At 38.6% G+C, this 20547-nt stretch overlaps 2 protein-coding genes across 3 annotated transcripts; one reads left to right on the top strand and one right to left on the bottom strand.

Moving 5' to 3' along the window:
• Positions 1–5389: 5389 nt before the first annotated feature.
• Positions 5390–12299, bottom strand: sdhaf3 (succinate dehydrogenase complex assembly factor 3). The gene is made up of 2 exons (XM_053446470.1): positions 11987–12299; positions 5390–5801 (listed from the first exon to the last, which is right to left on the bottom strand). The coding sequence occupies exons 1-2, from the start codon at positions 12161–12163 to the stop codon at positions 5607–5609; spliced, it is 372 nt and encodes a 123-aa protein (XP_053302445.1). The 5' UTR covers positions 12164–12299; the 3' UTR covers positions 5390–5606.
• Positions 12300–14538: 2239 nt separating this feature from the next.
• c1galt1a (core 1 synthase, glycoprotein-N-acetylgalactosamine 3-beta-galactosyltransferase 1a) lies at positions 14539–18819 on the top strand. Of its 2 annotated transcripts, none has more exons than XM_053446455.1 (4): positions 14539–14656; positions 14727–14929; positions 16191–16828; positions 17931–18819. In XM_053446455.1, the coding sequence occupies exons 2-4, from the start codon at positions 14746–14748 to the stop codon at positions 18090–18092; spliced, it is 984 nt and encodes a 327-aa protein (XP_053302430.1). In that variant the 5' UTR covers positions 14539–14656; positions 14727–14745; the 3' UTR covers positions 18093–18819. The 2 variants fall into 2 exon arrangements, with proteins under 2 accessions (XP_053302430.1, XP_053302432.1); XM_053446457.1 differs by having other exon boundaries at positions 14542–14656; positions 14815–14929.
• Positions 18820–20547: the final 1728 nt, after the last annotated feature.

Below are 20547 nucleotides of genomic sequence, written 5' to 3' on the forward strand. Positions count from 1 at the left end.
ACTCGGAAGGTCAGTGGTTTGATTCCTGGCTCCAGATCAGCAGAGCTCTATATTAATAACCTTTTTTCAAATCCCTCTGTGGTCATTTATGGAACATATCTCCCACTTTCTCATCCCAACCAACTCCCCATTTCATTTTCGAGAGATTTACCCAATTATGCGTGAATGTAATCCTCTTTTTGAAGCCTATCATTTTGTGGCATATCTATCTATCATCATCACCATCATCCCCATCATTCTATGACAAGTTCAGTTTTGTTTCCCAGTGTGGAAGCCAATATAAAAAAAAACTACTGAGGGTTCCTTGTTATAAAACACCAAACTCTGTTTCCTGAGGTTATGCTTTCATTCTACTCACTGCAGATACCAGTATCGGTACTTTTTATATCGATTGGTTCACACAACCACGCTGATTTTTTCCATCTGCATAATATCAGTTTTAACAAACTCAATGTTACTTTTGTCTGAGAAGGTTAAAACAAAAGGCACCTCACCGTATATATGAGATATCTCCAGATATCTATATTAATGCAGTCCCCTTACAATGCAAAACAAAACAATCCACAAGCCTTTGTGTACAATTTATGGAAACTTCCATAACTTCCATATCCAGGTAGGGATATATGAATATATAATGTTTATTAATTCCTGTTTTGTTAAAAGATATTAAACAATCAGCAGTATGGTATACTGACTACCCAGTCAGATATATTCTTCCCTTGGTGAACTGATTTTTTTTATGGAATGCTACATTATTTTAAGACATGGATGATCGTCCAGGGGATGGTTTCCCTGTTTATTTGATTTGAAGGGAACTGCTCCTCTACTTTAAAGTTCCACTTATTCTAAAAGCCACCACATCCTTGCATCCTTATTGAGTCATCCAACTCATTATGACCTGCAACAGCCCAGGTTCCCTGCATTTCTGCCTCAGCACTACCACGTTTTTTCCCCCACTGCTCTCAAGACCTATAGTTCTCCAAATTGATTCCAATTGATTAGCAGGTTAACACTTAGGGAATTATTCCTCCATGTGTATTCAGCTCACATGATGCTGCAAATGAAACCTTTCGGGGTATTGATTTTGTTCCTCTCATACCGCGCACATTGCCAGACACAACCCAGGTTTATGGTGAAGGAGTAGTATGGGTAATTGACCAGTCCTGAGAACAAAGACTCAGCATGTCCCAGTGGAAATCATTTGACACTCAGTTGGGTGTTAGCTTTTGTATGGGTGCGTATCGACCCACTTGTGTGTTGTTAGATCTCATTTAAGAGCAATGCGCTCCCAACAAGCTGGGCTTTGTCTCGTGTGGAGAGGATCTGATCACTGGCTGTGACAGCTGTCACCTCTCAAGCACAGATGAGACCAATAGACAATAATTGTGGTATATTAAAACTATTTCAATTTAACGGAACAAATGTTTTAATATATTTTTTTGGAATCATTCTAACGAGTACTAACACTGTACTCACCAATGTAAGCACACACTGACAATGCTATCAAAACAACACTTACAATAAATTAAAATTTGAAGATCTTTGTACATTTGTAATTAAAAAAAAAACGATTTATTTGAATATTTAGGTTAGATTTGTTTACAAATATTTTTCTGCTGTATCATAAGATAAATGCCAGATACCTTTTTTAAGCATGAAAATACATCTGCATTAGGGTTCTTTGTTGTTATAACTAGTGACTAATGTCAGACTGTACTCGTGTATTATCCACATCATTACACTGATTTAAAACAGAATAAAAGTAGGGGTTATGTACGACTGCTTGAGAGACTTTGGATTTTCCTCCACAGAAGTTTATTTGCTGATAGGGTTCTGTCATTTCTACAGGTTGTAGATGACAGAACCCTGCTTGTGTTTCTACATGACCTCATCACTTATTTGAAGGTTTCTTAGATGAGCATCTCTTGGCGACTGCCAATTGGCAACAGCACAATTGGAAGTTCAGCTGCTGCTCATGTCCTAAAGATTTACAATGGGGCATCTGGCACTCTGTTGTATTTCTGATCACGATATTCAGAGAATTCATGGTGACAATCATCCAAGTACAAGGCTTTTTGAGTTTTAAAAATCCAGACAAGAGTTAAAGGATTGATTGTCACTTATGTGTCTTTCATCTAAGGAATGTACTCAGAAAAAAATCTGTTAAATAAAATGGCAAAAGGCCACAAGCTATTCTGCACCTTGTGACAAAATGACCCGAAAGCCCTTATCAGTGGCATCGGTATAGACAATGAATGTGAGGATGACGTCAGGGTGATCTGGGATTGCTTTAGAGGGGTGTTTTGGTTCCCCCTGAGCTGCCTGACACTGTAAAGTCCAAATGAACTCAACTGTTTTTATTATTTTTATTTTACTAAGTGTTTTGTAGCTTTATGCCATGTCAGATGAGAGAAACTGGGACACAGTAATGATTACATCCAGCCAGCTCTGTTCTGATGGGCGGGAAAATCATGTTTTCTTTGCATCAACCTAAACTGATGAAGTTTACCCAAAGAAAACCCACCAATCAAATAAAAAAGTCAGTCAGATCAGTCAAGTCCAATCCAGTCAGCCAGTGACTCCAGTCAGGGTTTTTTTGCTTCCAGGAGCTGATGAAAGATTTTGTCTCAGTGACATGTATTTGTGCACTGATCTGGATAAATCTAAGGAGCTACCTCTTGCTGTGAGGATGGATGCTGGCGTCAGATGAAAATGTGATAACGAAAGGGATTCAAAAGCCTCTCTTTTTAAAATCAATGTGCCAGTGAGAGTTGAGCCCTGCCTGAGGGCCGTCATCTGCACCTCCTCTGACACAGTCTAATGACTGTTCAAAGTATGAAGTGGTTTCAATGATGGCACCTCATCGGGAACAAATGAGTCAGCAAAGTCCGGTTGTCACAAACTTAGGTGTGAGCATTTTTGATTTTGGTCCAGAAAAACACACGTCAGCAATGAGTGTCTATATTGTACGAAAAAAGAAGGAAATCCAGTATGTCATGCTCATAACTGTCCTCATATCACACTGATCCAACATATAATTTTGTCTAGTGCCACCTTCAGGCCAACCTAAATACACTTTGCTCAACTAGTCAGATGACTAAGACACAAACAATAATTAGAAAAATCAGTGTGTTATCTATTCTTTGCAACTCTCTAGTCTAGACTGAGAGCTGTAATGAACACTGCAGCCTCGGGGCAGGGATTTCAGTACCTTCCAATAGTCTTTTAATAAGCCCTTGTTAACTTTCTCCTTGAGGGAAATCCCGACCCCAGTATATGCACCGCTCAATTACCCAAGTGGATATTATGAGATTCATTCTTAAAGGGCCATGGGAAAATGGTGAACACCAATCAGCAAACAGAAGTTTCCGCAACAAAGAGAAAAAGTTCAGCTTGTTCTATTTATGCATTTTGGTCTCTGCCCATCCTCTATTCAGAACACAGCTGGAGACCAAGTAAATCAGCACCAGTATCTTGTTACTTTCTTGTTACTTGAAAGTCAAATTTTTGCTCCTCTGCTCCATGCAGACGATGGCCCCACCCCCTTATCAGCAGCCACTGACAGTGACATATGGCGCTGCTCATTTCCAAGTGCGATAGGAAGTGATGGAGGCCATGTTAAACAATTACTGAAAGCATCATCTCGCTTATTATCCCTCCATCAATTACAGCCACAGCCTTTAATAGCCAATATTAATCACAGGTTTAATTAAGAGATTGGACTGGATGGACGGAATGTGATTTACACATCAAACTATGGCATGCAGTATATCACAAACAGTAATTTAAATTGGCCCTTCTTTAATGTATGCACTTAAACTGAAACTTTATTTAGAGAAAATATGTTTTCATTTGCTATGTAAGACCTATTGATGCAAGGTTCAATCTGTACAGAGTAGGAAGTAGAGAATATTTTTCCCAAAGCCCAAAGCCAAGCAGATCGAGTGTCTATTTCATCCTATTGGATTAGCAGTCCTGACATCCAGAGCACACGTGTCTATTACTAAATCACTCATTCAGACATGAGAGTCAAAGCTATCAAATATATTTATAAAAAATGTCTCCTCTTTCAAGTCAGTGCTAAAAGCCCACTTTCAAAAATCGCCTTTTGGTTATTTGACTTGGCATTTTAGTTTGTTTTACTCTATTTGTGTTTTATAATATCATTAGCTTTTATTGCTCTTGTTTTTTTTAATTTTCTACTTTAATGAGTTCTTTTTTATTGTAAAGCACTTTGCAACTGTTTCAAAAAGTGCTCTATAAAGATAACACACACACATATATATATATATATATATATATTGATACACTGAGCATAAGGCAATAGTATCAAGCATTTGCAGGCAGAGAGCGGAAAGAACAAAAACATTGTACCTCAATCCAAATGTAAACTTCTTTTCTTCAGTCAAAAGTAACTACATTAATCTAATCAACTTCAGAAAGGTAAACGTCCATAACCCTTATGAATCACAAATTCTTGAGACATTACATTTTGGTCATCTGGTGGTTGTTGTCATATTAGTTAAATCTTTTGAAGTGGCCCACTGTAATTAACAACTCTAAGTGTGACCTGCTTACTTTAGTAGTAATTCATTTTCGGTCACAAACCTTTTAACTACAACACAAATGTGTCCACTAAGTTCTTAAAAGGTTTTGGACTTAAAGTATTTGGTCACATACATTTATGTGGTTCTTTTCCAAAAAGGGTGTAGTTAAAAAGTGCTTTACAATAAAACTAAAACCCATTAAAAATGAAAAGAGAATAAAACAAGCCAAGAGCGATAAAAACAAAAGACATTATAAAACACAAATAGAGTAAAATAAACTAAAATGCCATTAAATCAAGTCACCGAAAAGGAAAAAAAGTGGATTTATGCAACAGATTTGGTTGCCCTGATCTCAGTGGGTCTGTAGTGGAATAGCAGACATGAGGTATTTGATAAAAAACCTCTGAAGAACAGAAACTGATCAGTAGTTAGTAGGAGGCAGGCCTACAGAGAAGCAGATTTATTTAGATGCAGGACTTCTGATTTGTACAGTGCATGACTGATTACTGTTCATGTCAGCAGAAATCAATGTGATGTCTGAAGTCTGTGGGAGAGAAATGGCATGTCAACAACCATGAGTTGACTTTCATAACTGCTCTAACACACCCGTCTCTCCCGCTCAACACACAGCTCATGGCTTTTGTGTCTGTGTGAATTCAACTTTACATATTTCCACATGAATAATGAGGGCTTCATCCCAACAATGGCCACATCCCCCGTGAGGCTGAAAGAAGCATTACTGATGTGAGCATTTGCAGAGGAGACACATCTAAGAGCATTTCTTTCACAAACATGAGCTCACAATCATATTCATAAGAAAAAAAGTTGACAAGAGAAACTAATTAATACAACTTAATGCTCCTGCAGGGAGCACGAGTAACCTCTTTTTATTGTCACAGTAAAAGTGTAAAGTACAGGAACACAGAGACATTACACAGCACTTAAATATAATCAAATATTCCTAAAAGCCTCCACTCTGCCTTTGAGTAGCACTCTTCATCTCAAGCACTCAGGGGGAATAATAGTGGTCTGAATCCCAGCACCTTCTGCCCCTTCGCTTCATTTACTGTCCTCCTGGATGTCAAACTGTCGGTTAGGTTTGGTGGACTCCAGCATGAGTTCGTACAGTTGGCTAATCTGCTCCCCCTGGAAGTCAATGAGTTTCCCCTCCGACAGGTTGGATCCAAACTTGACGGAGCTGAGTTTCTCCCCCGCTGTATCCAGTACCTGAGTCTGTATGGTGTCCTTGTAATGCTGGGGGGGACAGAAAAAGCAATGTATTGATCAGTAAAGTTTTTGAGAGCCATGAATTTTGTGGCAACTGGAAAGTTTACTGTACAACACTCCATTTCACTTAATGCTGGTTAGTTGACAATTTAATGTTATTTCCGTTGGGAAAAAAACAGCCAAAGCCACAAAGTCTACCAACGACCTTTAGGTTTTTGTTACATTTTTGTCTTTGTGGTGGTTATGTTTTCACCTGAGTATGTTTGTTTGTTAGCAGGTTTATGCAAAAACAACTCGACTGATCAAATTTTGTAAAGGGTGGGGCATGACCCAAAGAAGAACCCTTTACATTTTGGAGGGAATCCTAATAAAAAGGGCTGATACAGGAATTTTGTTTCACTTTCTCTAACATGGCATATGAATGTGTTAGTGGGGGTATGCACTCATTGAGCAGCCTCCTACTTCCTTGCAGATCCGACAGATGTTGTGAGTATAAAAGCAAAGTGATAGTTGACGTTGACTGAATTAAGTGGCCATGTGACTGATGTGGGAGAGTGCTGTTTGTGTCACAGATCCTCCTACAGGAAATATCAGCACAAGTCTCATCCTCAACGTATCTATTACATAAATGAATAAGTATAATGTTTACTGACAACACTGATGTCACACGTCCATCAGCCAATTTGTGATGAGTCAAAGCTGCCAGTGGTGCATTTGAATCATCCTGAGCAGCCGCCATATATAAAACATATAAAAATCCCTCCAGAAAGCACACAGTCAATGTCCTGTGCTTTCCCATTCGCAGGCATCTTTGGTTGTGGATCACTCCCACTGTAAGCTATAACAAGCCATTTATCTGAGAGGCTTTTTCCTCCACATAATGTAATTAAATTGAACATTTGCCAATATCCTCCCTGAATAAGGAGGTTAGAGATCAGACGAGTACTCCAGTTTGGTACAGACTCATATTTGACTTTCCTTCCGAGGAATTACTGGAAAATTCTAGGTGAATAAATCTGTGAAATCATCTCTGTGCTATTGTGTCTGGATCCATAACATTAACAAAAGCCATGTTTAGGCCTCTGGTAACATCATCAATGTGGTCGGAAGTGAAAAGGTGAAAAGGTCTGTGTCTTTCCAGGGAAAGTCAGAAAGTCATACTTTGTTTCCTTTGAGCCACAAGTTACCCAAATACATTGTTGCATTTAGTAATGTTGGATTACATTAGAGGCCAGAGTAAATGTTTTTAAGGATCTGAACATTTATAGCAATGTTATTACCAATGTCCAGCTGCTCAACTCCTCCAACAGCCGTACAATGACAAAAACAACAACAAACACTACTTCAAATACACCCAAGATATGTGCAGGCTAAACGCCATGGCCTGACAGAGGTGTGTCCATGAGAAGGTTGATGGGACGCAGCTAGTGCAGACATAATAAAAGCAAGACAGAGTGGACTGAAAGGCGTTAAAGGTAGGTCAAATTATTATTTGTTTTTAAAACAGGAAACCACACAGCAGCATTATTATTATATATTTTTTTTTTATTTACTATTTTTATTAGTAGTAATAGTAAAATACTGTGTTTCCATATGGAATTCCGCCAGTTATGTGTAGTGGGTCAGAGCAACAACCAGCAATGATAGCAGTTACAGCTTTGAAATAAAATCTGTCTCTCTGGAACCTGGCACCTCTGAGCAGCGTCCCGTGGAGCAACAAAAATACACAATAACGTATTTCAACATGGCCACTAAGGCCCTTTTTACAGATGTGCCATAGCACTAATCATTATAAAGACGAAATATTAGCCTAAGCCTATACATTACAACAACACTTCTTTATCCCCCTAAAAAAAACTAGATTTTAGCTCATTTGAAATGTTATGGATTACAGCAGCTGTTAAAATAAGTTGACATCCAATATGTAGCTTAATTAATGAGTTGTGTTGAAATTAATTTGAACAAATTACCTACAGTAAATACCTATAAGTTGAAACCTGACCTTCCCAAGAGTCCCCATTTAAACAGAGTGAAACAAAACATGAGGAACACAAGGAACGTTCAAAGCCACTGAGGTCTTTTAGCTCATTTATGCTGCCTTTACATACGAAGACAGATACCTTTGTTCCAAACTATGTAACTGTCACTGAGTTTTAAAAAATCTGTTTGTGTTTTGTTATGATCATATTTGCAATAACTCAAAACAAACTAGAAGAAGGCAACACACACTCTAAATAATTGTTATTTTTATCATTATTTACAAAACAGTTATTCAATTTTATTAGGTATGAAATACTAGTAATTTTTTATATGACACTCTTATCTGTTAAATTCCCAGTAAATGTGCTGTAAGCTAAAACATGTTTATCCCACTACTACTACCAGCTCTATGATCAATCCTTTAACTTAACAGGAATTGGATTTAAATTGTAGCAGCTTTCAGAATCTGTCCCTGTGTTTAACATTGTTCCATTACATACACCATTTATTTTGGGGAGCAACCCAATTCTAACCATTGAGTCTATGATCTATCAACTTGCATAAGTTTCTCAACATTACCTTACTCTTTTTCTAAAGCTGCTCTGCCACCATGTGGGGATGGACTGACATTACACTAACAATATACAAACCCTAAAAAATGACAGAACATACTAAAGCATTTCTCTAATATAATAGTTTGCTCCTCGTTTAAATATGAGGCTTCACTGCGAGGTCACTTTTCCATGTCTGTGATAAGTCGTATTCACTAAACACCGCCCCCTATAATGTGCATACGCTCATAGCTATAGTAGAATAACCTTGGTTGACTTACCAAGTTGATAACGAACGATGTGTGACCACTTGGCCTGACTGCGTTTGGTAGGTTAAGTTCAGCTGGATAACTGACAGATATCCTGGGTTGGTTGAATCGTTTTGTAGTACAGATTCTGGGGCCTCATTTACAAAACAGTGCGAAGGATTCATACTCAAAGTTTACTTGCCCACAAAAGCTGAAAATTACATATGCAAAATAATATTTAGATTTATGAAACACAATATTTCCTTTATAAATCAAAGTCCACCTGGAAACCTGCCTATGTGGATCTGCCCCATATTTCACCCTCTACACACCCACATTAAACCATAAATGGTAATTGCAAAGAAAATAACTAATATTAAATATCCTGAGTGATTGGATACACTCAAATTGAGGTGATTTTGACTATGTGAGGTGGAGGTGAAGAAAGACGGACAGCCGTTTGATATCACTGATGAAAGAAAATTTTAGTACGTCAAAGTACTCCAAGTACTCTACGTCAACATTTTAAGGTGAAGAAAAAAAGAGGAAGGCAATGCACCTTCAGGAAGTGACAGAAATGTTTGTACACACACATTTTAACCATGAAAAACTGCAGACAATATTGAATTCAGAGACTGCTGCGATTTCCCCATCTATCAAATTTAACACAATTATATTTTTCCCAAATGGGCTTGGACAGAGAGGTACATTTTATATTGTTAATCATATCATACACATACCTGTCAGCTGATTAACCTATTAGGGTGAGTACTTGTGTTTGTACTGAGATTTGGTTCCATCAGGCGCAGTCTGTCTAATACTGGACTCAGTTCAGCACAAAGAGTAAAGATCCATCTTCTGAGAATCGAAATAAGCTGATGATGAGTCCGTCATCGTCACAGGTCAGGAAATCTTCATGGAGACTTTCTCCTAATCCTTCTATCAGTGCCAGTGCATCTATCAAAGAGCTCTTCAGTACACTTTGTGTGCCTGATAGCCAGTGTTGTGCATGAACGAACGCAAAAGAACGCGTTCATTGAACACGTTCACTTTTGTGAGAACGGTGAACTGAACGCAACTCAATGACAAATAATGAATTTGAACGGTGAACACGTTCATATTTCAGCGTCCTCGCTTATAGACGACAGGAAACTTCTCTCTTTATGTGTAACTTTATTAAAGTCCAGCGAACACGACACACTTCTTGTTGGTAACTCCGACACTCCTGTCATCCACTACTGTGTTCTTCACTCCCCTTCCTCATTAACCCTTGACATGCCAACTCATCAGCCAATGAGAGCCTGTCATGCCAGATAACTCTCCAGCCATTGGTCTAGAACTGTCACTTGCCCCACCCCGACTGGTTCACTGAACCTATGGAAATCCCAATACTTATTGACATGGTGTAGTTAGCTGATCATAAATCATAACAAACACATAGCAGTCAAACAGAACATAAACCTAACTACCAGTCCGTTACAATATTATCTGAGGTCTAGCTAAAACGTTAATGTCTTCCTTCTCCTGGGGAGAGACGCTGTATAAATCGAATGCTTGCACCATGTCGTTGCTCAGTGCCCGTGAAATGTCCGTGATGTAGCCTAACCTGAACCAAGTAACTCGACTTCGCACTACGTTACCCGTGATTCATCGCACACACACATGCACACCAAACAAGCAACGTATTCCAAGTGTTTTCTTCTTTGGCCAGTGTCTCGGCTCCGAGCCGTAGTCTGGAGCTCGGCTCACGGGTTATCTTGGCTCGCTGTCCGGACCGCTCCGTGAATAAGGAAGAGGAGATGTTTCTTTACTTGGAATGCGGCCACTTTATTTCTCGGATATACAGCAGGAGCAACACTCGCATCACCTCTAGGTGCTCCGTCACTTCTCGTTATAATCTCACTTTTAGGGTCTCATCCCACAATACCCAGGTGCACTACGTCACACACTACAAACTTTCCTTAAAGGGGCAGGCCACACCTGCAACACAACAGCTCTGGTCTCTTACAAAAATGGCTCACTTTCCACCTTAAACTATGAAATGAACTGAACTATGAACTAGTTCAGAATTTAAATGGTGAACTATGAACGTGAACTATTCATATTTACTTGTGTGAACTGAACTTTGAACTAGTTCATGAGAGGTGTGAACTTGCACAACACTGCTGATAGCACAGACAAATCCGCTGCATAGATTTTACTTGGAGATGAAAAAATTTAAATTCATAAGTGCAGCTTATCTATTAAAGATTCATTAAAAATGGTCAGTGTATTGCTCCAATATTATGTATACTTCCCTCTGCAGATAACCTGTCTCAGGCTCAAATTGAAAGGTGACTTTGTTGATATCCAGTTCTCAGTGGTCCAGCAGGATTTGTGCTCATTTTTACAAAGCGAACACATCTTAACCACCAGTGCTGCTGTTGCACAATACGTGGTAAAGAGTATAAAACATTGCACTACTTAGATGCTAAATGTCCAGTCAACACTACTATGGTTCAATAAACTGCCATCGAATATCTCGATCTCCACGTTATTCCTGTCGCCATGCAGAGCTTTATGTCCGAAATACTTTATCTTATCGGTCATATAATTATTGTATAAGAAATTTAAACGTAATTAATAACCAAGCTTTATGTCATTATTTTCTCTATTCCTCGACCTTCTATGTAAAGTGCTCTGAGATAATGCTTGTGATGGTTTTGCGATGTACAAATAAAATTAAATGGAATTCATCTTCACCAGAAAATAGTCTTTCATCTGATAAAGTATTCTTTCCAATCTCTGCATGACTCACTGGTGAAAGCACCAGCACTTCACTGCAAGGACAAGGACAGGACAAGATAACATGACCTGAAGTGCTTGCAACCACCAAAATGTGGTTTTGGTTCTCAAACTGTTTGCAAAGCATGAAATTACATAATGTAAGAACTGTAATAACAAGGAACAAATGTTGTTGTAAATTGATGAGATATTAACGATAGGGAAATCCAGACAGACGCACGAATGACAAAGTTATGTAAGTCAGATAGTTAAGTGAGTTGTGTTGACTTAAATATAGATGTTACACATTGATGAAGCCTCTGTTCTATTAACAGCGCCTCAGTTAGTCCCAGTACTCACCCATCTACATGAACAGTGAACAGCATGACGAGGCTCCAGGAATAATTAAGCTGTACTTTCAAATCAAAGTGTTTCTCCAGTTATTTCATTGTAAAGCACAGACAGACAGACACACACATGCTCAGAGAGACAAACACGCTCAGAGAGAGACACACGCTCAGAGAGAGACGCGCGCGCGCGCACACACACACACACACACACACACACACACACACACACACACACACACACACACACACACACACACACACACACACACACACACACACACACACACACACACACACACAATTTCAATGGGCTTAGTTACCTGCCACTCTACCATGAATCCCTTTGCCTCATCGGGTGATGCCCCTTTATGTCTCCTGAACTCGTCCTTCACATACTGGTCCCCCAGGGCTCTTAGGTCAATGGGCAGGAAGCGATGCAGGACCAGAATCCTCTTGTACAACGAACGGACTTTAGAGACATGAGTAGAAACCGCCATTACGGAGTACCTCGGGGTAATACACTTTAACCTCAGAAGCAGCGCCAGACACAGCTGAGTTTGCTGCTTAACACACAAGGATAGTTATTTAACATATGTTCTTGTTTATCCCGGAAGTTGTGCTTCTTCTACAGAGTGTGAAAATATAGGTATTACCGCCACCTGCTGTAGCGGAGAGGTATCTCCACATGAAAAAAACTCTTCTTCTGCTTCTTTGCTGCACAGTAAATTCTGCATTGTTAATATCCATGTTTACTGTCTGCTTTTTCTTGTAATATTTAATGGCATATTACATTTGGCTTTCATTCAGTGACATAGTAAAGAAATGTCCAACTGCCAAATACCACTAATCCAGCACAACTGGCTTCTGGACGTACGTGTGATATCTAAACGTGAATCCCGGCATGAAGATTGAAAATTAAAATCCTGGAAAAGCCTGGAGACCACGTCTGATTTTGCATGTGGTCTTTATGTGTCAGAACAGAGCGTAGTGCAACGATTCACAGCTCATCCTTTTGGGCTGATTGGGTTTCAAATGATATCAAGACAACCCTGAATAACAGACTCAGCCCTGAGTTAACATCATTATAGCTCTGATTTACCACTATTAATGTCGGATATTAGTGTAGCTAATGCTGTAGAATTCTGTCAGCTAGTCTGGATTTTCTCGCGGGAGCAGAGGTGACATTCAACAATAAGCCTGGCGTTTTCCTTTCTCCTCATTTGGGCTCTTTTCTTCTGGACTCATGTAAAGCACTCTAGGAAGGGAGACTCTCTCATTGTTTTAATATCTGTAAGGTACTTTTTAGAGCTTGTTAGCTTTGGCATACAGCACAGTTAACAAAGTTAAATATGAAGCAACTTGAATCAAAGTACATCATCAATGTTTCCTGTGATAGACAGGCACGTGCACAGATAGACCCCTAGTGGTGCTCAAGCACTGGCCCTTTTGCCCTGGATGAGAAAAGTGCCCTTCTGCTGGAGCCCAATTTTTTCTTCATTCATCAATATTTAAGAATAAAAATTATTCTCTCTGTCATCAATTCCCCCCAAATGTGTTTTGATATCTGACGGGGCATTTATTTGAGATCTTGTGAGAATTTCGCCGCGACATGCTCCGCGGCGCTCACAAGCACCTCATGCTGCCTATGCTTCAACTCTGTCAGAAAGCAGTACAAAAAAATTGTGTGTACTGTGTTGTCAGCTTTATAGAGATTATGATAGTCACTCTTGATTATTATGCACAACATTGATTTATCTCATTTACAAAATTTGCAGCATAATGCCAAGAAAAGAGAGACTCCAAAAGCAGAAGGACGGGGAACTGCAGCAAGCAGCTCAGGGTAGCAGCTCTCTTTTATCTTGGATCAGGCCATGACTTGTAAAACAAATAAGGGAGTATCAGTAACCCTACCTGGTCCAGAGGAGCCAATCACATCACTAAACCTAACCCTAACCCTAACATATTATTTGGTTATTCAATATGGCCTTGTTTTGTCTGTTTTTGCCTGTTATTCATTTATTTATTCAAATTGATAATTTGAGTTCGTTTTTTAACAAAAATAAATATATAAGTTGAAAATATCCTACTGTGTTTTTTATTTATTTATTATTATTATTTTTAATTTCATGAATAATTTTGGCGATGGGTGGCGATTTTGGTTTGAGCACCTGCCCCCCAAAATGTCTGTGCACGTGCCTGGTGATAGAAATCTGAAAATACAAGAGGCCGGATTACCAAATTGTCTTAGTGTATTTTATTAAGAGGAACAACAAAGTGTCACAAGGATCTCAGAATGTCAATAGAGAACAGTCAAATGTAAACATCTTATAAAGGAGAACTAAGGCTGTTGTCTGAGCCCGTTCAGACTGGTTCTGTGAAGGCACAGTTTTGGGACAGGATCTGAAAACAGAATAAGTCATAAGAGGTTTAAAAAGTCATCTAAAGTTGACAAAAGGTTAAGGTAATTTTCCACGGCAAAAAGTACTTCCACCACATTTACGTGACCTCAACACTGTACTTTTCTATTTTGTAAAGTCGTCTACTGCATAGATGTTGCCTGCCATGTCACAAGAATTTCACTGCTCCGATGACGCTGTCATTGGTGCATGTGACAATAAAAAAAACGTTGAACTTTGAACTTTATGAACTTTACTTAAAGATTAAAATGTGTTTTAGCGGTGGAGACTACACTGTGATGCTGTCGCGGCATTTAAATTCTGCAGCAGATACCAAATTGCTTGATGATTTATTTTTGTTTATCTCCTGCTCCTTGTGCATATGTAATGTTATTCCCTCCCCCCCCCCCCCCCCCCCCCCCCCTCCCTCTGAGCTCCTCCGCAGATGACAGGGTGTGTTTCTTGTTGCTCCGCCTGGCCTGACTGTGAGGAAGTGTACTCACAGAAACACTTATGTGGGAGAGGGTCAAGGTCTCACTCTCTTTTTGTCTGGAGTAAGAAGCAGAGAAGTGGCTCTATTTCATGCCTGAACAGGTAACACAGCTTCAAATGATAGTTATTCACGAAACTCCTGATATTTAAATAGCTTACCTCATATTTGTAGGGCTGATAACCACATAACCATGACCAGGAGGATGAGGCCAAACCTGTCTTATTTAACGTTCACCTCTGGAATGATGGTTGGATTTCAGCTCCTTCGCTTTCTGTTGGACCTGAACGTTTCACAAGAACAGGTCACATATTTTGAGAGGGGTGTGGAGCGTAATGTCAGGCAGGAAGCAGAAAGACAACAACATCATCAAACAGGTAGGATTCTTTTTGACTTTTTGAATGAATGTTTAATTATTTATTTTTTTATTTGCTTTACATGTTATTGTGTAATTTACATGTTGTGTTTATAATTCTATTCAAAGCTGTCAAATATATAGGATTTGAAGTGACCCAGTTTCTGCAAAAATGGGTTTGAATCATTTCTCAGTTATTATTTTTGAAAGAGGCTCTTTTACTTTGAAAACATCAGAGACAGTCTTGGAGCCTCATTAACAAAACAGAGGGTATAATCTATACTAAAAGTGAATGTATAAAGTGTGTATAAAGCTAATTAATATCACTTCTAAAGCTATGCTGTGAGTGTGAAAGCAGGCAAAGGATTTGTGTGTTATGGCACTATCAGCAACTATAGGGTTTGAAAAGGTATTCAGATCCTTTTGATAAAAGCAACTCATTACAAGTAAAAGCTTGTCATTCAACTGTTTACTTGCAAAATGAGATAAGAAGTAATTTCTCAGCAAAATATTATATCAAAAGTTATTGTACTTCTAAAATCTAAAGATTACTCGTAGCTTCTCATGTAAAAAAAAACTAAATGAATACAAAGTACAATATTTCCCTCCAAAGTAACTACTGAGCATAAGGATAAGGACCCTTATACTTTTCATCACTAATTGAATTTCATTCTCCTGATGATATACAGTCGAGTTGGAAAATGATGCTATTTGTCATGTAGGCATAATTTAACTTGCGGCAGCACAGAACAACAGGAAAAAAATTGACAGACATTGACATTTGCAATTGCTTGATTTAAAACCAATTTATACATATTAGAGTTAATGTTACCTGCAGAGGGTCAGTCGTTAAAAGGCAGAAAGTTAGAACATAATTGTGATTTGGTCAAAGCACAGGTATGGCTGCATAGAGGCCGCTAGCACCAAGACCTTATACACTCACTCTATACACATGAGCATTAAAAATATTTCAAATTTAGCTGAAACAAGCCCCTGATAGAGTACTATTTGCAGTATTGAGACAGAGGATGCATTTCATATAATAAAGAGGAAACTTTGTGCCTCATCTCTCACAAATTGATTATTGGAGGTATTATTACTATAAATAAAAACTATAATACATTAAGTGACTATGTAGTGATTTCATGCAGTTTCAGTTAAACCTTACCTTTAAGAACCCAAGTGTCATTTGTGGCTTCTGGGACTGAGTACTAGTTAGCTGAAGGGATGTCAACAAATTTCCATGCATTACCCTTTCATATTTTGTGCTTGTTGTACCTCAGCGAATCACACAACACGCATCTTATGTTGGATCATGACGGGACCGAAGAACCTGGAATCCAGAACCAAGTACATCAAAGACACGTGGGCAAATCGCTGCAATAAAGTGCTTTACATAAGTTCCGTCAAGACAGACTTCCCCACTGTGGGGCTAAATGTGAGTGAAGGAAGGGAAAACTTGTACTGGAAGACCATTCGAGCTTTTCAGTACATCCATCAGCACCACCTGGAAGAAGCAGACTGGTTCCTGAAAGCAGATGATGACACATTTGTGATAGTAGAGAACCTGCGCCACACCTTGTACAAATATGACACAGAGAAGCCGTTGTACTTTGGCAGAAGATTTGCCCCTTTTATTAATCAAGGCTACATGAGTGGAGGAGCAGGTTATGTCCTTAGTAAGGAAGCACTGAGAAGATTTGTCAAAGGTTTCAGCTCTGGTAAGTGTACCCACGTCTCCAACATCGAGGACATGGCTTTGGGACTGTGCATGGAGACCATGAAGGTGGAGCCTGTAGACTCTAGAGATATAAAGGGAAGACAAACATTTCATGCTTACCCACCAGAAATGCACCTGGTCAGACAATTCCAGAGACCACGACCTTGGTATTTGACTTATGAATACTACACTCCATTCGAGGTAAGCAATGCCTAAGAATCTGGGTTTAGGCTGATCTCAATACATTTTGTGAAATTAACACAATTAATTTAGATACCCAGTCGCCCTGCACACTTGTGTTGTTCGATTCCAAACCAACCAATTTTTGTCTTGTGTCTTTGCAATAGTTATATAAAACGTAAACAAAATGTAGCGTTTAAAGCAAGAAAGTAAGAATCTGGTGGTTAGAGTTCAAAGTCAAAGTGACCTCATATTTTTATGAACATGATATACTAGGAACACCCACAGTTCTTGATTAGAATTTCTAGGTCAAAGGTCATGGTTACTGTGACCTAACACAATAAAAAAAAAAGTATTGCCTTGTGATTGTGATATTTGAAGGATACCTTGAGAAAATTCTTTTGAATTTGGCACACATGTTCACTCCGACTCATGGAATAACTAACTTAGAGCTTTAATGAAAAGATTGTTCAAGAAATTACTTTCATAATTCAATTTTTACCAAAATAATCACTCATGATGATATTATTTTAATATTTCCAAGTGCGAAAATTTGTCATGGACCCATTGTGAGTTGAATGATGAGTTGAATTATTGAGCATCATACACTTAAAAAATATGTGACCCTGTGGGTCTTAAGAGACTCCAATGACCTGGGTGTGTACAAAATCAAATTGTGTGTGTTTAGGAAGAGCAAAAGACGTGCGTTCAGTTCAAAATTATGTTTATTTACCGTTGCAGAGGAATTAAAAAATTAAGAAAAATATGATTGTAAATAATGATCTTAAGTAAAAGACAATAACTTTAATACCACATTTTTATAAAAAGCTAGAATAACTTAGCTACTGAGATCACTGGAAATAAAAAGTATATCAAAGTAAATAGTGGGGGCTATTATGTAGGCAGGGTAATCACCATGGGGCGATTCTGTCGCAGAACCAAATAGAAAACCTTGCTAAATGCCCTACTTTAAAGTGACACTGATATGGTGGCTAGAGAAGTAGAGTATTGATATGTCTTCCATTAGTCATCTAAATCAAAACCTGTGCTCTCTCTTCATGTCTTTCCAGTTTTATTTCATGGTTTCAGTTGCTAATGTTTTTCCTTCTTGCTCTCTCTCAAGGGTCCAGACTGCTGTTCAGATTTTGCTGTGTCCTTTCATTACATTTCTGCTGTCCAGCTGTATGTTTTGGACTACCTAACATACCATCTGCGGCCATATGGATACAAATACAGATTCAATCCTGATAAAGAAAATAGATCTCAACTCATCAAAACCACGTAAAGTGTGGATGTGTGTATGATAACCTATGCACTAATCGGACAAGCGGTTTCAGACATTTCAGAGCCAATCTTAATTATAATTACCAAAATGTTCTATGAGAATACTTTTATAGCTTTTTATGGTAAAGACCTGTGGATACTCATCACGTCTTCCTACCAAGGTCGGGTGTCAATTTTGAGTGGGTCCATTTTAATAACTTGAAATGAAGAAATATAATTAATAATCACATTTTAAAATGTTGCATATAAACTATTATCAACCATGTATATTAGTTAAAGCTACTGGGTTAGTACACAACCTGCCTATCTAGCACTTACTGTTTACAACTGCTGCATTTCTTTACCTGATCACCTACACTTTGTCTTATTGTAACAGATATAGTATTTAGTACTTACTTCACACTCTCCTAAAGTACTGAGGTTTTAGTGTTGTCCCCCAGTTTTATTTTTAGAAGAAAGTGTCTGCCTAATGAGTAAATTTAATGTATAGCTTGATAGCAAGAGGGGTAAACCACAGTAATATTGGTCAATTAATGCAGTAAATGTATCCATGTGCAGAATAACCAACTGATCTTATGCAGAAATAAAATAAACTGAAAATTGCAAAACGTTGTATTTATAAAGAAAATATGGGCACATGGACAAACTAACTGTATCATGTATTGTTTTTTGTATTATTTTATATCCACTGCAGACGTAACAAAATATAAAAACTTGTTATGCTTTGAGTCCGGTGCTGCGTTATTTTTAGATTTTTGTTTGTGCACCATCACATTATGGTGTTCACACAGCAATGCAACCTTATGGCATTTAATGGTTATTGGTGGGGCATTTAGCCTAGCTAATAGGAGAAAGTGGCTCACACTTTTAACTTACAAAGACATGGCATTCATCAATATAAGAACACAGACGCAAATAATTCTGCAGTTTAAGAACACGTCATGATTCTGAATAAATGTAAGAAAATGTTTAAGAAGTTATAAATGAATGAGGCCCATGGCTTTCTGGCGTCTGTCCCATTTTTGTGAGTACGATATCTCAAGAATTGAGAAAAATTGCTTCAAAGGTTCACTTGGGCAAACCCAAATAACTCGACCACGATAGAAAACATCAAGGAAAGATGTGAAGGAGAAGCGTTAAGGACTTAGGAAAGGAGAACCATGGAGCAGAGAAAATACTACTCCCCTCACACTATGTGGGCCTCATTCACCAGTATCTTCTCTTGTGATATTATGAGAAGCCTAAACTTCTATGCTGGATCACGATCGTGACGGTGGATCATGGATTTTGACCATGATGGTGGATGTGATCATGGGTGGCAATCCTGGTGGTGAAGCGTGGTGACAGCTGATCGTCGATTATGAATACAACAAGATTGGTTCTATTGATATACACCACATACAGAACACATACACATCCCACCTCCCTGTTTCAGTTCGCACAGAGATAGTGAGTCTGACATACACCACGTACATAACACATACACATATTGACATATTCGCACACATTCCTTATACCTTTTACTCATAGTCAACACTTTATATCACACATCCCAGCTCCCTGATTCAGTTCGCACAGAGACAGTGAGTAGACCTTGGCCCACAATCTCTCCCAGACAGCACACTAACGCAGCTGCACTGATACAGCAACATTATCACCTCTGGTAACCACGACAACGGAGTGCACGTACGACATCTTCATCACGCGACATTCCAAGAGGATGAGGCACTGTCCCGTCTAGATGCAGCAGCCTCCATCTTGTTTCGACCAATCCAAGAAGAACCCCAGTCACGCCCAATATATCAATATATAATCTATGTGCGCACTCTGTTTAAGCGTCTTTCTTCCTGTGCAGCCTCCTGCGTAGAACTAGAGACCCATGCATGTTCAATTGCTGGACACCGCGTTTTCCTGACCTGTGACCTCTGAATAAACTTGCTTAATTTCAACTTGAGAACGACGACTCCTCTCCTTTGATTTCCACCCGCAACAGTTCCTTTTGGAAATTTTTTGTATGTACAAATTTATGTTAGACACTGTCTTTTCTCATCAATTATGTAAATATATTAATATAGTTCTTTTATTGATGTGCTAATGTACCCAGCATCTATTGCATTTCTGTCGAAGCTGGAAGAGGGATCCCTCAAATGTGTCTTTCAGTTTTCTATGTTTTTCTTCCCTCTGTTAAAGCTTTGTTTTTGTAGATTTTCTTGTTGTGGGTTAAAGACTGGGGATGTCGCACCTTGTTAAGCCCTATGAGACAAAATGTAATTTGTGAATATGGATTATACAAATAAAAGTTGGTGGAAGGATACGGTATGGGTCAGGAAAGAACCCATTAAAATTTGTTGCGGATTCGGATGAGGTGATTACTACCTTCATTTTTAGGTAGTATTTCCTTACTACTGTTTAGATAGATAGATAGATAGATGGATACTTTATTAATCCTGTGGGAT

The sequence above is a fragment of the Pleuronectes platessa genome, chromosome 18, assembly GCF_947347685.1.
Source record: "Pleuronectes platessa chromosome 18, fPlePla1.1, whole genome shotgun sequence".
NCBI classification, from domain to species: domain Eukaryota; kingdom Metazoa; phylum Chordata; class Actinopteri; order Pleuronectiformes; family Pleuronectidae; genus Pleuronectes; species Pleuronectes platessa.

Bases quoted from the DNA above. Each gene is read 5' to 3' on its own strand.
- sdhaf3 (XM_053446470.1), bottom strand. From the start codon at position 12,163: ATGGCGGTTTCTACTCATGTCTCTAAAGTCCGTTCGTTGTACAAGAGG. The intron at 5,802-11,986 runs GTAACTAAGCCC...TGTCCCCCCCAG, and splicing joins GATTCATGGTAGAGTGGCAG to CATTACAAGGACACCATACA.
- c1galt1a (XM_053446455.1), top strand. From the start codon at position 14,746: ATGACCAGGAGGATGAGGCCAAACCTGTCTTATTTAACGTTCACCTCT. The intron at 14,930-16,190 runs GTAGGATTCTTT...GTTGTACCTCAG, and splicing joins ACAACAACATCATCAAACAG to CGAATCACACAACACGCATC. The intron at 16,829-17,930 runs GTAAGCAATGCC...CTCTCTCTCAAG, and splicing joins AATACTACACTCCATTCGAG to GGTCCAGACTGCTGTTCAGA.